The sequence below is a fragment of the Garra rufa genome, chromosome 3 (genome assembly GCF_049309525.1).
Source record: "Garra rufa chromosome 3, GarRuf1.0, whole genome shotgun sequence".
Classification (NCBI taxonomy): Eukaryota; Metazoa; Chordata; class Actinopteri; order Cypriniformes; family Cyprinidae; genus Garra; species Garra rufa.
Genome location: NC_133363.1, coordinates 34,146,707 through 34,164,144, shown reverse-complemented (window position 1 = coordinate 34,164,144; position 17,438 = coordinate 34,146,707). Strand labels below are relative to the sequence as shown.

General features: G+C 33.8%; 1 protein-coding gene across 1 annotated transcript in view; it reads right to left on the bottom strand.

Annotated features, from left to right (window-relative positions):
• Positions 1–17,438, bottom strand: part of mgat5 (alpha-1,6-mannosylglycoprotein 6-beta-N-acetylglucosaminyltransferase) — a 77,695-nt gene that overhangs the window by 40,428 nt on the left and 19,829 nt on the right. The window contains exons 2-3 of the mRNA XM_073836603.1: positions 15,428–15,851; positions 3,797–3,964 (exon numbers count right to left, since the gene is read on the bottom strand). Of these exons, the coding sequence (XP_073692704.1) occupies positions 3,797–3,964; positions 15,428–15,668 (409 nt within the window). The 5' untranslated portion in view covers positions 15,669–15,851. The remainder of the gene's footprint in view (positions 1–3,796; positions 3,965–15,427; positions 15,852–17,438) is intronic.

Below are 17,438 nucleotides of genomic sequence, written 5' to 3'. Positions count from 1 at the left end.
TTGCTAAAGGATTACCAGTTGGTTTGAACATGTTAAGTGGTTGCTAAAGGATTACCAGTTGGTTTGAACATGTTAAGTGGTTGCTAGCATCTTCTGGCTTATTTTAAAATTAATTTGCAGGTGCTACCCTACTGAAAAAACAGCCTAGGCTGGTTGGCTGGTCTTAGCTGGCTTAAGCTGGAAGTAGCTGGTTTTAGCTGGTCTCTCAGCCTGGCCAGGCTGGTCTTAGCTGTTTTTTCATCAGGGTTGAACATGTTAAGTGGTCGCTCGGATCTTCTGGCTTGTATTAACATGTTAACTTGCAGGTGCTAACATGTTCTTGATGGTTTTAGCACATAGTTATACGGTTGCTACAGTGTTCTTAATTTTTTTCCCTCATTTTAATGTGCTGCTGTGTGGTTGCTAAGGTTGGTAACATGTCAAAAAAGCTGCTACGGCTATTTTTTGCCAGTTTGCCAACATATTTTGATTTTGTTGTTTTCTCATTTTAATTATTTTTAGTGACCATTTATTTTTTATTTATTTATTATTTTACCTTTTTTAGTTTCAGGTAGTTAGTTTTAGTTCAAGTTAAACTACATGAAAATGTACTATGTTGCGTATTGCACTGATTCGTGACTTATTAAGCAACAATGGCAAAAAGAGCATTTACAATGGCAAAAAAGAGAAATTATTTATGCGTTGTCTTCTTCTGAAATCAAGTTAGCATTGACAGCACACAGAGTGTTGCATTATCTAATCCCATAATAAGACACCATATTCATCACATACTGTAATTCTAACCTGCCTTTGCTTCTTAATGCATCTTCTAAAGTAATTTTGAGATATAATTTGAGGCTTGAGATATAAACAAAAGGTCGTCACAGGAACTGTCATCACAGCGGGTCTGTCAAAAAAGCAGTCGGAGAGAAAGAGGGTTAGCGATATCCAGCCGCTGTCAAGCCCCACATGACTCAACGGGGGTTTGGCCTATATTAAGCACAGTGAGTCAGAGACGATGATCACATCCGCACACATCAAGTCAAGCGACAGAGAAATCACACACACACACACACACACACACACACACACACACACACACACACACACACACACACACACACACACACACACACACACACACACACACACACACACACACACACACACACACACACACACACACACACAGATACACCCTTTACAGATAAGCACTGAGGACGAACCATGCTACAGTGAAGGAATCAGATGGTAATACCATGGTATTTTAGTAGAAGCGTGGAACTGAATTATTACCATGTTTCACCTGGTACTTCTGAGAATAGCATTGTAGAAATATGCATGGTAAATATCCAATACTAACATATTACAATACGTTACTGTGGTATTTGTCCCTAAAAAACCCCACTGTGTTTCCAAAAAACATATCCAAAAACACAGTATTACTGTGTTAAGTGTGTAAAACCATGATATCTCAAATGTACATGTACAAGCAAACATGGTATTACTGTAGTAAATATTCAAAGCCAAGTCATTATAACTGTACATGTACCAAAAACATGGTATTACCATGGTAACTGTCCAAAACCATTGTATTATAATTGTAAGTATAAAAGACAATATGGTATTACTGTGATAAATACCCAAAGCAGGGTTTGTATAACTGTCCATGTACAAGAAAACATGGAATTACTATGGTAAATGTCTAAAAACATAGTATAACCATTGCATATATATCTAAAAAAAAATCATGGTATTACTGTGGTAAATCTCCAAAACCATGGTATTATTATTGTACGTGTACAAGACAATATGGTATTACTGTGGTAAATATACAAAACCATGGTATTATAATTGTACGTGTACAAGACAAAATGGTATTACTGTGGTAAATATACAAAACCATGGTATTATTATTGTACGTGTACAAGGCAATATGGTATTACTGTGGTAAATATCCAAAATCATGGTATTATAATTGTACGTGTACAAGGCAATATGGTATTACTGTGGTAAATATCCAAAACCATGGTATTATAATTGTACGTGTACAAGGCAATATGGTATTACTGTGGTAAATATCCAAAACCATGGTATTATAATTGTACGTGTACAAGGCAATATGGTATTACTGTGGTAAATATCCAAAACCATGGTATTATAATTGTACGTGTACAAGGCAATATGGTATTACTGTGGTAAATATCCAAAACCATGGTATTATAATTGTACGTGTACAAGGCAATATGGTATTACTGTGGTAAATATCCAAAACCATGGTATTATAATTGTACGTGTACAAGGCAATATGGTATTACTGTGGTAAATATCCAAAACCATGGTATTATAATTGTACGTGTACAAGGCAATATGGTATTACTGTGGTAAATATCCAAAACCATGGTATTATAATTGTACGTGTACAAGGCAATATGGTATTACTGTGGTAAATATCCAAAATCATGGTATTATTATTGTACGTGTACAAGACAATATTGTATTACTGTGGTAAATATCCAAAATCATGGTATTATTATTGTACGTGTACAAGACAATATGGTATTACTGTGGTAAATATCCAAAACCATGGTATTATTATTATACGTGTACAAGACAATATGGTATTACTGTGGTAAATATCCAAAACCATGGTATTATAATTGTACGTGTACAAGACAATATTGTATTACTGTGGTAAATATCCAAAACCATGGTATTATTATTATACGTGTACAAGACAATATGGTATTACTGTGGTAAATATCCAAAACCATGGTATTATAATTGTACGTGTACAAGACAATATTGTATTACTGTGGTAAATATCCAAAACCAAGGTATTATTATTATATGTGTACAAAACAATATGGTATTATACTGTGGTAAATAGCCAATGTTTGTATAACTGTACAACTACGAGAAAACATGGTATTACTCTGGCAAATGTCCAAAAATCATAGTATTACCACTGAATATATCCTGTTTTACTTTGGAAACATTTGTACAAAACCATGGTATTATAATTGTACATGCAGTATCCACAGTTCAACAACTATATCCAAAAATGATCATGTTATTACCATGGTAAAGTTACAAAATCAGACACTTTGATATATCCCATGAAACTGAATGATAAAGAATCCCACAGTTTAACCATGGCAGGCATCCAACCGTAATATTACATAAAATTCAGTCATCCGGTCAACAAGACAGCCTCGCAGATGGCATTGTGCCTACACTCAAACACACGCTAGAGTTTAGCATCAAACTTCAATGCTGCCAAGTCAAACTTTGCTTTAGTGACTAATTCAAGCCACATTAACTCTCGGTTTCATCACTACGACCTGAAACAACACTACATCAGCAAATGAATAAACACAGATGTAACAAAAATCTATCACCATAACTGTCCAAGAAAAAAAAAAAAAAAACCAGGTTAGGACCAGGTTCTTCCTTCCATCAACGAATCGAATATAAATATCCCGGTAGACTTCAAAGCTACCACCCAAAACATAACCAAGCCCTGTTTTCTATCAAATACTTGGTGAAACTACAAACTGTTCGTTTTCTCCCACGGTCGTTAATCATCTTGGAGCTGAAGGAAAATCAATGGGAACCGATAAAGAAGGCAGGAACTGTGAAAAGAAAACCATGTATGTGTGTGTGTGATGCATACGAGAGTGTGTGCCGTGATGTGTAAAGAGTGCTGTGTTTACTCGGACATCTGCGGAGGACGGTGGACTTTGGAAATGGTCAAGGAGAAACAGAATGGCTCACTAGAAAGATTATCAGAACATCTGAGAAAGAGCATCTGTACCTGCCACATTCACTTTCTCTGGGTTGACGGGGTTCGGTCCAGGCGTCCCGGTTCCATTGGTGAGGTTGGTGCTGGTGCCGTTGTACATGATATTGTCCACTTTATTCTCCAGCTTTGATAATCTCTGCATTATATTATCCAGAAGAACAGCTAGAGTCTTCTTCAGATCTGCACAAGAGAATATGATATACATAAGATTAGCAAGATGATTACAATTAAAGCAGATTACAATATGTGACCCTGGACCACAAAACCAGTCATAAGGTTAAATTTTACAAAACTGAGATGTATACATCATATGAAAGCTCAATAAATAAGCTTTCTATTGTTATATGGTTTGTTAGGATAGGACAATATTTGGCCGAGATACATCTATTTGAAAATCTGGAATCTGAGGGTGCAAAAAAATCAAAATACTGAGAAAATCACCTTTAAATTTGTCCACATTAAGTTCTTAACAATGTATATTACTAATCAAAAATTACATTTTGATATGTTTACAGTAGGAATTTTACAAAAAATCTTCATGGAACATGATCTTTACTTAATTTCCTAATGATTTTTGGCACAAAAGAAAAATCAATAATTTTGACCCATACTATGTATTTTTGGCTATTGCTACAAATATACCCCAGCGACTTAAGACTGGTTTTGTGGTCCAGGGTCACATATTATATATATTTTGTTTCTCTATATTTTATATATATATACACACACACACACACACACACACATACACACACACAAATTATATCAAATATATATATGAAATTTCACATTTCACACAAGAACATTTTCTACAAATACACAACTTTTATATATGAAAAATAAAAAAAATTTTTACGACAAAATATTTCTATAAAACACACTGTGTCAGTATATTTATTTTCAGAATTTCTTGAATTAACTAAAAGTTCTGTATTATTTAACTTTTACATCCTACAATAATTACTACTTTTAAAAAAAAAAAGCTAAAAGAAAAAGAATAAAAATAAACCATTTTATATAATATACACAAACAAACTGTATATACAGCATATATAAAAGTAAAATAAATCTATATATATTATATAAATTTTATATAATATTTAAAAAAATTCTTGAATCTAACTGAAAGTTCAGTATTACTTAATTATTAATACAATAATTACTTTCAAAAAGAAAGAAACAATTTTATATAATATATACAACAAATTGTATATAGCTTATATAAAGCAAAATAAAAAAATTATATATATATATATATATATATATATATATATATATATATATATATTTTTTTTTTTTTTTTTTTTTTTTTGCTATATTTTGTGTATATATTGCTATATATATATATATATATATATATATATATATATATATATATATATATATACACACACACACACACACACACACACACAGTTTTAATTTTATACACATTATTTACTGTATATACACAATTTATAAACCTATTATATAATATTTTCAAAACTTCTTGAATGTAACTAATATTGTTTTGTTTGTGTAAACTTTCAAAGTAAATATATAAATGTTGTTATCATATAAATGTTTTTCAAAATAGTGTGAATAAAATTACACACAAGCTTTTCTACACATGAAAATATGACACTTGAATGCCAGTACTTAAAAAATATACAACTATAATACATAAAATGTAAACAGTTATTTAAATGTGTATTTTGTTACACATTTTGCGTAAAAAAAAATGCAATGCAAGATTATTTTCAACAAGAAATGTAATAAGCAAATAAAAACTAAACAATGAATTTTAAGTTTTTTAGCCACACTTTAAGGTGTATTAAGCATTTATCCATCTTTTCTTCTATACGAATAGAATAGAATAATTATTACAGAATAGAACAAATCTTTACGATGAACTAATAGGCACGGCGCCCACTGAGATGTTCAATCCGCACACACTCAACCGAATGAGGCCAACACACCTCCAGCATTTCAAACAGGCTTTAATGTAACTCCATCTGAAACACAAGCTTCCTGCAGGAGTAAAGCAGCATCCACACGCTCAATAACTCAATAACCAAGAGCTTCATCTTGATAACACACTGTAAAAGATGACTATGCGCCAATGGAGAAAGAGACAGAAAGGACGAGTGGGGTCTGGAATGATGCAATTATGAACCGTACAGATTTGTGATTCGGTGAATTATAGTTTATAACATTGTATCTAAATTAGCAAACAAACTGCATGTAATAAACAATAACAATACAACTTCTGGGTGATAACAATTGCTGTCATTAACTACATTCCTGTCATATATTGTACAATTCATCCAGACTACTCAAACCAAGAACAAACACGTTGCTAAACTTATTTCCAGTTACATACTTTCAGGTGCCTTGAAGTACTAGTTCCTGTTTCTTACTTACATCTCATGAAAGGATGAAGAACAGAATAGAAACGTACTTCTCATGATGCATGACTAGGGAAGACTGGCCCAATTTCCCCATCCAATCAAATCCCAAATGATCCCATCCCATTATTTCTTGCTAAATATTCTTTTTCATGCAGAAATATGTCACATTATGGAAATTAAACTTGAATGTCTCAAACTCATTTCATGGCTTTCTCTCTGGCTCACAAAATAGTCCAAATCCAGCCGGATTTTCCCTGACAGATGGAGACAAGAGCGTATAATCCATATTTCTATGTCATCGAGCGCCGTAGCTCATAATGATGAGGACGTCATGACATCATGATCACTAAATCCCTCAGAGACCAGCAGTAAAGCCTTTGGGACGGGTTGCATTCATGTAATATTAATATATTTTTAAGTACAGGCGGTTTCTTTTTAGCTTATTTGTCAGTCCCACAAGCTGCAAAACATCTGTGTAAAACAAATTTTGTGTAATCCTTATTATCATTTCAATAATATGAGATCATGACATGGAAAACAAGAATTTTCTCACTGTTTTGAAGGATAACAGTCCAAAGTATAATAACCGATAAAGCCGATAATCGGTTTGACCAGTTTATTTATTTTTTTAAACCTATATTCATTTCTTTGATTTATTGTGTGCGCAATAAACGAAGCAAATATTCTTATTGAATTACCACTCATGATTACACATGGGATGTTTTTCGTGTCATTTGCACAAATAAAATACCATTAATTAACATAACATAAAAATGATACAAACAGCCTTAAAATAATTAAAATGCTATTGAAATCTGTAAAAGTTTACATACAACATATAATAACCGATAAAACCAATAATCGGTTGGAGCAATATTTCCTTTCACCGATATTCACATATTAAAAAACCACCCAACAACTATACTCAGAGAAAACTTAACTCAGAAATTGTTTGGATAATAATTGTTTAAAAGAAACTTATTCAAAATAGCATAAAAATTACACAAAAAGTCTTAAAATAATTAAAATACTATTTAAATCTCCCAAGTGTTGTGGGAATAACAAAATCTTACAGACAATAATAGGATCATGACATTGAAAATATGCATTGTCTCACTGCTTTGAAGGAAAATGGCTCAACATACAATAACCGATAAAACCGATAATCGGTTTGACCAATATTTGTTCTTATAGATATTCACCCATTAAAAAAGCTCCCAACAACTATATTCTCAGGAAAAGTAACTTAATTTATAAATTGTATGGATAATAATTCATAAATTCAATAAGTCATTCGTTCGAAGTCAAAATAGCATAAAAATGACACTAACAGCCTTCAATGTATTAAAAAGCCTTTTAAATCTAGCATGGAAAACAAGCATTATCACGCTGCTTAGAAAGAACGATTCAACAAAACAAAACAATAACCGATAAAACCGATAATCGGTTTGACCAATATTTGCCTTTACTGATATTCACTTATTAAAAGGCATCCAACAACTATACTCACAGGAAAAGTAACTTAATTCAACAAATAAATTGTTTGGATAACATTTTTTAAGTCATTCATTCTAAGTTAAAATGGCATAAAAATGACACCAACAGCCTTAAAATAATTAAAAAGTTATTTAAAACTGCAAGATAGCTATGTATAGCAAGTTTTGTGGGAATCACAAAATCTAACATACAATAACAGGATCATGACAATGAAAACAAGCATTGTCTCGCTGCTTAGAAAGAAAACGGTTCATCATACAATAACCGATAAAACCGATAATTGGTTTGACCAATATTTGCCTTTACTGATATTCACTTATTAAAAAAGCACCCAACAACTATACTCACAGGAAAAGTAACTTAATTCATAAATTGTTTGGCTAACTATTTTTAAGTCATTAATTCTAAGTTAAAATAACATAAAAATGACACTAACAGCCTTAAAATAATTTAAAAGCCATTTAAAACTAGCTATTTAAAACTGCAAGATAGCTATGTATAGCAAGTTTTGTGGGAATCACAAAATCTAACATACAATAACAGGATTATGACATGGAAAACAAGCATCGTCTCGCTGCTTAGAAAGAAAACGGTTCATCATACAATAACCGATAAAACCGATAATTGGTTTGACCAATATTTGCCTTTACCGATATTCACAACAACTATATTCACAGGAAAAGTAACTTAATTCAAAAATCGTTTGGATAATAATATTTTAAAGTAATTAATTCTAAGTTAAAATGTCATAAAAATGACAGTCTTAAAATAACTAAAATGCTATTTAAATCTCATAAGCTGCAAGACAGCCATGTAAAACAAGATTTGTGGGAATAACAAAGTCTTACAATAACAGGACCATGACATTGAAAACAAGCATTGTCTCACTGCTTTGAAGGAAAATGGCTAAACATTGAATAACCGATAAAACCGATAATCGGTTTGACCACCATTTGCTTTTACCGATATTCACTTATTAAAACAGTAGCTTAAATTCATAAATTGTACAGATAGCACTTTTTTAAAGTTAAAAGTCATTTGTTACAAGTAAAAAAAAGTTTAAAGGTTAAAAATGCCCTTAAAATGCACAAAAATTATAATTCCACAAGTAACAACAATAGCAATAATAATTATTTATTATTATTAATATTATTAATATTAATAAAATAATAATTGTGAATGTTTTAGTGTTTTAATCTAATGTTCATGAATGTAATATTTTATTAAAAAGCAGGAACGATATTTCAAAATTGGTTGTGCGTAGCGGTTATCGGTTATCGGACAATGCTGTTTTATCTTTTTTTTGTAAAGGGCTTTTGACTTTCTTTGCACGTTTGCTTTTTAAACACTGGGCTGGTACTTCCATTTATGTCACATGTGACCTTTCCAACATGATTACGTAATGTGTGAAATTGACCTAGTGCAAGATGAGCAATTGTGGTAAGATTGAAAAAAGACATTATTAACATCTTGAATAACATGGGGGCGAGTAAATTATACATTATTAAGACAGGAAGGAAACTAAACTCTCTAGATCACTTTCAGTATTTCAAAGCATATACCACCCTAAAACACTACCTAAACAACCTAAAACCGCCTCCGAGGACCATCATTATGCTTTTAACGGTTAAGATGGCACTAGCTATGTTGACACCGCTTCTAATGTAAAGGTAAGACAACCTTTAAATGAGTCTGACCTAGATTTGAAAGACTAGAAAGCCACAAGTCTGTATTCGCGTTTTTACCATTCATATTACGGCGGTGAGTCATACCTGACCTTACACCCTCTGTCTGTCTCTTTCTCCAGCTCATTTTCTCACTTTCACCCTCACCGGATAATGCAAATTGATCTTTCGCTCCGGCCTGGTTTAATCATTTCTTGGTGTCTGTAACTGTCTCCTCACCTGTCTGTCTGTCTGTCTCTAAGACTGTCTCACTTATTAACTGCAAACGGGATACATTAACAGGATGCATTTCCTGGAGCTGCAGCGAGACGCGATGTAGACAGGAGACAATATACTGACCATGATTAGATTAGAGATATGGATCCGCATTATAAACAAAAAACATGGTTATGGTTTACAGGAAAAGCAGAAGCGGAGCAGAATACAATAGTTGGACACAAAGCCAAAGTGCAGATGCATACACAGAAAAGCAGCTACATTTTTGTTTCTTTGCTGCAAATGAAACCAGATTCCACTACAGATGGCACGCTGATTGAATCTGACAGGTCAAACAGGAATAGATCAGGTTGGAACAGGAAACTGTTCATACAGTAATCTGAGACTCGTAGCAGGAATTCAGCCAAACTCCTTAGACCAGGGGTGCTCAACCCTGTTCCTGGAGAGCTACCTACCTGCAGACTTTTGTTCCAGCCCTGCTCCAACACAGCTGTCTGTAATTATCATCAAGTGCTACTTAAGAGATTAATTAGCTGCTTCAGGTGTATTTGTTTAGGGTTGGAGCTGAACTCTGTAGGATAGTAGATCTCCAGGAACAGGGTTGGCACCCCTGCCTTAGACAATTTTTTTTTTTTTTTTTTTCAGAAAATGGACCTAAATATGCGGAAACCAGATTTGGTTATCACCTGTTTTATCCACCAAGTGAAACTGCGGTTATGTTTCGTGAAAGATATAAGATTTCATGTGTGGCTGAAAATGGATAAATAATGGACTAAAAGCATTAAATAAAATTAAAAACTCATTTTAGAAGTGAAGTGAATTTCAATATTCATTCTGAGCTTTGCTAAAGACTGTTTAACAGTGTTATTGAATTATTATTTTACAGTCTAACTTAATATAATAAAATTAGGACTGTGAAATGATTAATCACGATTAATCACATCTAAAATAAAAGTGTGTTGCATAATATATTTAGGTGTACGGTGTATATTTATTATATAATAATTAGGGCTGTCCAACTATTAACTAAAAGTTAATTTAGACAGCACAACGTAATAACATACAATACGAAAAATTCATGTTCATTATGCAATTCGCTATTTATAAGATTGTTTATCAGTGTTATCAAATTACTGTTTTAAAAAAACTAACTTCATGTAAAAAAAAAATGCAAGAATACAAAATATAACATTAGTATTTTATTTAATGTATTATTTGCATTAATATATATATGCTCAGTTCTTTTTTGTGAAAATTGTTTTACAATGCAATTTCAAACAATTATATTTTAATCAAATGATGAATTCTATACTCTTCTCTAAATTAATTCAAAATAAAAACACATTTTAGAAGCTTTTTTCTAAATACATTAAAAATAAAACACTAAAAACTCATTTTAGAAACTAAATTATAATTCACAATATTATAAACATTTTTATTCCTTTCGAGATTTGCCAAAGAATGTTTAACGGTGCTAATAAATCGTTACTGATTTAAGGTCCTAACTTACATAATATATATTTTACATTTTTATTTTATTATTTGAATCAATACCTTTTTGCTTAATGGATAAGGTTATCTATTTTAATTTGGTTTTGAGGTAATTGTCCGACCCCCTGCAAAACCACCAAGGAAACAAAGTGCTTCCTCTCAGCGGTTGAGTTTCCTCTAAAAGCCTGGGCGCTAATTAACATTATCCAACCTACTGCGCCATTTGTTGCTGATAATGTTACAACGGCTGCATCTTACGCGTCTGACATTTCACCTGCGTGCTATCGGGGTCAATTCTCCTACACAAGAAACCTAAAAGTCACAGGTGCTTACTTGCACCACACGCCTCTGGAAGTTTGAACCTAATAAACACATCAACAAATTGCAACTTCACCCGTAAAAGAAGCAGTTTAGCAGTGGAAACGATGGGCGTATTGTTTGCAAGAAGCCGCGTGGTGTGTGTCTTTGCTTCAGGATCGATAATCATCCGTGGGCCGTAATGAGGCCTCTTGCCCGATGGAGCGGCTCTATTAGCGGCATGAATAAGTTATCGAAGGCTGTGCGCTAAGAGAAAGGTTCAAACAGACGCCGCCACGGCTTTCTTCTGTTTAAGAACGATGACGTTGTCTCTTCTTTAAACATTGCCTGTTATGGTCGCGGCTGATCACAAATGCGACTTCCGCATGGCATCGCTTCTCAGCTGTAGACTCGGGCCTTCATGGGAGCTAAATATAGGTTAAAACATCCAGTGGAGGAAAACAGAGCCAGGGAAGACAAAGCCAGAGGAGATGAAATATGAGGCAAAGTGCTGCAGCGGCCGTGTCGATTTATGCAGCTGATATGAAAAACGGACTTCAAACTGACTGTGGGATGCAAATTGCACAACTGCAGTGTTCCATCTCCTGCAGCTTTTTGGATTCCCATGGCTTTTCTTCACAGTGCGGATTTCTGTTCCTCACACTATCTTCAAATGAAGGTTGCAGGCTATTCAAAGGAGTTCGAAACTTCTATCGCAAGAGGTGGATGAAAAAGTGAGCTAGAGAATTTGTTTCAGTTGCGACTGAAATATGAATGAAATACGAGATACGAAATACGAATGATAAGATATTAAGCACAAAACTGTGTCATCAAAATATACATTGAGACATATGATTTTTAATCATTTTACGGTGCTATTTCCAAGTTTATTTTTTCCTATAACATAAATTGGTTGATTTTAGTCATATTGTGAATATTGCGATGTTGTGATTGCAGGAATCAATGCAGATTCAATGCTATTTGTAAGTTTGTTTTGTCTTAAAATGTAAATTTGTGATAAAGCAAGAAAACAAGAGCCATAAATCCAGTCAAATGAGATTTCAACCTTGAAATGTGTTGATTTTAGTTGTTTTGTGAATATCAATGCAACGCAGATTCAATCAATGCAGATTTAACACGACTTGCAATCTTAAAATGTAAATTTGACAGAAAAATGCAAACAATATCAAGAAATCAGGAGCTATAAACCCAGTCCATTGATGAGATGTAAGCCACAAAATTGGTTGATTTTAGTCATTTTGCAAATATTGCGATCACAGAAATGCATGCAGATTCAATGCTATTTGCACGTTTGTTTCGTGAATATCAATGCAGATTCAATGCAACGCAGATTCAACACGACTTGCAATCTTAAAATGTAAATTTGACAGAAAAATGCAAACAATATCAAGAAATCAAGAGCCAAACATCCAGTCGAATGATGAGAAGTCAACCACGAAATTGGATGATTTTAGTCGTTTTGCGAATATTGTAATGTTGCGATCGCTGGAATGAATGCAGATTCAATGCTACTTGCAAGTTTATTTTGTCTTAAAATGTAAATGAGAGAAATCGAAAACAATATTAATAAATCAGGAGCCACAAATTCAGTTGAATGATGAGATGTCAACCACAAAATTGGTGGATTTTAGTCGTTTTGCAAATATTGCAATGTTGCAAATCGCAGGAATCAATCTAGATTCAATGCTATTTGCAAGTTTATTTTGTCTTAATGTAAATGAGAAAAATCGAAAACAATAATCAAAAAAACAAGAGCCAACAATCCAGTCAAATGATGAGAAGTCAACCACGAAATTGGTTGATTTCAGTCGTTTTGCGAATATTGCGATGTTGCGATTGCAGGAAGCAATGCAGATTCAATGCTATTTGCAAGTTTATTTCATCTTAAAATGTAAATTTGACAGAAAAATGCAAACAATATCAAGAAATCAGGAGCTATAAACCCAGTCCATTGATGAGATGTAAGCCACAAAATTGGTTGATTTTAGTCATTTTGCAAATATTGCGATCACAGAAATGCATGCAGATTCAATGCTATTTGCACGTTTGTTTCGTGAATATCAATGCAGATTCAATGCAACGCAGATTCAACACGACTAGCAATCTTAAAATGTAAATTTGACAGAAAAATGCAAACAATATCAAGAAATCAAGAGTCAAACATCCAGTCGAATGATGAGAAGTCAACCACGAAATTGGATGATTTTAGTCGTTTTGCGAATATTGTAATGTTGCGATCGCTGGAATAAATGCAGATTCAATGCTACTTGCAAGTTTATTTTGTCTTAAAATGTAAATGAGAGAAATCGAAAACAATATTAATAAATCAGGAGCCACAAATTCAGTTGAATGATGAGATGTCAACCACAAAATTGGTGGATTTTAGTCGTTTTGCAAATATTGCGAAGTTGCAATCGCAGGAATCAATCCAGATTCAATGCTATTTGCAAGATTATTTTGTCTTAAAATGTAAATGAGAAAAATCGAAAACAATAATCAAAAAACAAGAGCCAACAATCCAGTCAAATGATGAGAAGTCAACCACGAAATTGGTTGATTTCAGTGGTTTTGCGAATATTGTAATGTTGCGATTGCAGGAAGCAATGCAGATTCAATGCTATTTGCAAGTTTATTTTGTCTTAAAATGTAAATTTTAGAGAAATCAAAAACAATATCAAGAAATCAGGAGCCACAAATCCAGTCGAATAATGAGATACCAACCATGAAATTGGTTGGTTTTAGGTGTTTTGCGAATATTGCGGTGTTGCTATCGCAAAAAACAATGCAGATTCAATGCTATTTGCAAGTTTATTTTATCCTAAAACATGCATTTGAAAAAAAAAAATGCAAACAATATCATCAAGAAATCATAAGCCATAAATCCAGCCGAATGATAAGATGTCAACCACGAAATTGGTTGATTTTAGCCGTTTTGCGAATAATGCGACGTTGCAAACGCAGAAATAAATGCAGATTCAATGCTATTTGCACGTTTATTTTGTCTTAAAAAGTAAATTGAAAAAAATGCAAACAATGTCAAGAATACAAGAGCCATAAATCCAGTCGAATTATGAGATGCAAACATGAAATTGGTTGATTTTAGATGTTTTGCAAATATCAATGCAGATTCAATGCAACGCAGATTCAATCGATGCAGATTTAATCAACGCAGATTCAATCAATGCAGATTCAATGCTATTTGCAAGTTTATTTCATCTTAAAATGTAAATTTGAGAGAAAAACGCAAATAATATCAAGAAATCAAGAACCATAAACAATCAAATGATGAGACGTCAACCACGAAATTGGTTGATTTTAGTCGTTTTGCAAATATTGCAATGTTGCGATCGCTGGAATAAATGCAGATTCAAATGCTATTTGCTAGTTTGTTTCATCTTAAAATGTACATTTGTGATAAAAAAATCTATATCAAGAAAACAAGAGCCATAAATCCAGTCAAATGATGAGATGTCAAACACAAAACTGGTTGATTTTAGATGTTTTGCGAATATCAATGCCGATTCAACGCTATTTGCAAGTTTATTTTGTCTTAAAATGTACATTTGAGAGAAAACGAAAACATCAAGAAATCAAGAGCCATATATCCAGTCGAATGATGAGATGCCAACAACGAAATTGGTTGATTTTAGTCATTTTGCGAATATTGCGATGTTGCGATTGCAGGAATCAATGCAGATTCAATGCTATTTGCCAGTTTGTTTCATCTTAAAATGTACATTTGTGATAAAAAAACAAACAAAAAAAAATGAAACAAACAAGATCAAGAAAACAAGAGCCATAAATCCAGTTGAATAATAATGAGCTGCCAACTTTGAAACATCAAGAATGAATAATTTTTAGTGATTTAAGGCATCAATGTAGATTCAGCTTCATGAAAGACATAACAAGAACTCAAGAACCACAAATCTGGTCAAATTAAACATGTTGAACCCTGAACCTCAAACCTACCCTTCTAACCAAAACCAAAACAGTAAAAGGGAAACCAAAACACTGAAAGTGAATATTTTTGGTACACAAGGACTTACCGTATGCCGTCATGGTGCCTACATAGGGTCCATCCATCACGCTCTGGTTCTCCTCGGCGAGGGCTTTGATATATCGCTTACTGAGGTCCAATATTTGCATACGTAGCTGCGTGCTGCTTTCGTGTGTCGCCCTTTGCTGGATGGTGAAATGAAGCAGCATCATCCCCCAGATGAAGCCGAAACTCACCAGGAAGAATCCCAGCTTTTGGGAGGACAACTTCCACAGGTACACGGAGCCCATGGTGAGGAAGTTCGTTTGTGTGATTGTGTGAAGTGTGTGCGATTCACGATGAGTTGAGCCTCATGGTGTCTGGGGGGTGTGGTCTCTACTTGTTCTTTTCCTCTCTGTAGTCCATTCCTTTTAGCATGAGCTGTCAATCACACCAGAGACACGCCCACCGGATGCGCCATCACAATGAAGACACTGGATAGAACAAGAAAAGTCAAAATTAGGGGAAAAAATGTCTTAAATAAATGACAAAAGAGATGTTATTTTCAGGTAACATTATTGCATTTTTAATCGGCAAACAATAAAATGGAAAACAAATTCTGAAGAGAAGCCATATCTAGAAACTATATCACAGAGAACTGGGCAACTACCCAGAAGACCCCATTAACCACCCAAAAGGACCTAGACATGACCCAGATGACCACAGCCAGGTATTTAAAAAAAAAAAAGCAAACAGACCCTAGCAACCTAGTAACCACCCAAAAGACCCAAGAAATTCAAATGACCCTGGAAACTATTCAACAGATGCAAGAAATGACCCAAACAATCACCCAATTGACCCTAGCAACACTCCAGCAATCACCCAAAAGGAAATGACCCAGATGAGCCTAGAAACCACTCAGGTCCAAATAACCACACAAAAGACGACAGAAATTACCCTACTAATCCAAGTGAGCCTAACAACCACCTATTTGACCCTAGCAACAAAGACCCCAGCAACCACCCAGAAGGTCCTAGCAACTACCTAAAAGTCCCAGATAACCCTAGAAACTATTCAGACAACCCCAGAACCTACCCAGAGGTCCTAGTAACCACCCAAAAGACCCAAGAAATTACTCTAGCAACACTCCGAAGACGCCAACAACCACCCAAGAAAGACCCTAGCAATTAGCCTAGTAACCCAAATGACAACCTCATGTGTCATTAACATTCAGAAGACCCTAACAATCACTCAAAATAACCAAAGAAATTACCAGATGACCCTAGCATCCACTCAATTGACCCTAACAACCACCCAATTGTTAGCAACACTCAGAAAACCCTATCAACCACCCAGAAGACCTAGAAATTAATTTACCTTTATTTAACCAGGAAAGAAAACTCACTGAGATTAAAATCTCTTTTCCAGGAGTGACCTGGCCAAGGTAGGCAGCCATTTAACAACAGAGTTGCAACAGACATTACAAAGAAAACAACTAACACATTAAAAACAATCACACACAATTTGGTTTCTCTCTGAATTACACAATAAAGACTTAAAATTATTATATGACACCAAGTTCTGTAACTTTATCTCCTTTTGGAGAAGATTCCAGTCTGAAGCGGCGGCATATTTAAAAGAAGTTTTACCAAGTTCAGTCCTGACAAAAGGCACACAAAGATTGTAATTTGATTGAGAACGTAGTGAGTAAATTCTAAACGAAGTCCTTTGTATAAGACAGCAGAGGTAAATTGGTAAATAACCCAAAATTGCCTTATTTATCAACAAATACCAATGAATTTTTCTGCGGATACTCAAAGAAGGCCATGCAACTCTTTTATATAATTCACAATGATGAGTTGAAAATTTACATCCAGTTATAAATCTTAGAGCTCCATGGTACAGAGCATCCAAAGATAGAAGAAGATAAGCAGGGGCATGCTGATAAACCACATCCCCATAATCAAGAACCGGTAAAAACATAGCAGAAACTATTTCTTTCTTAACCTTAAATGAAAAACATGACTTATTTCTAAAATAAAAACCAAGCTACTTCTTTAATTTTATTTGCAAATACTTGA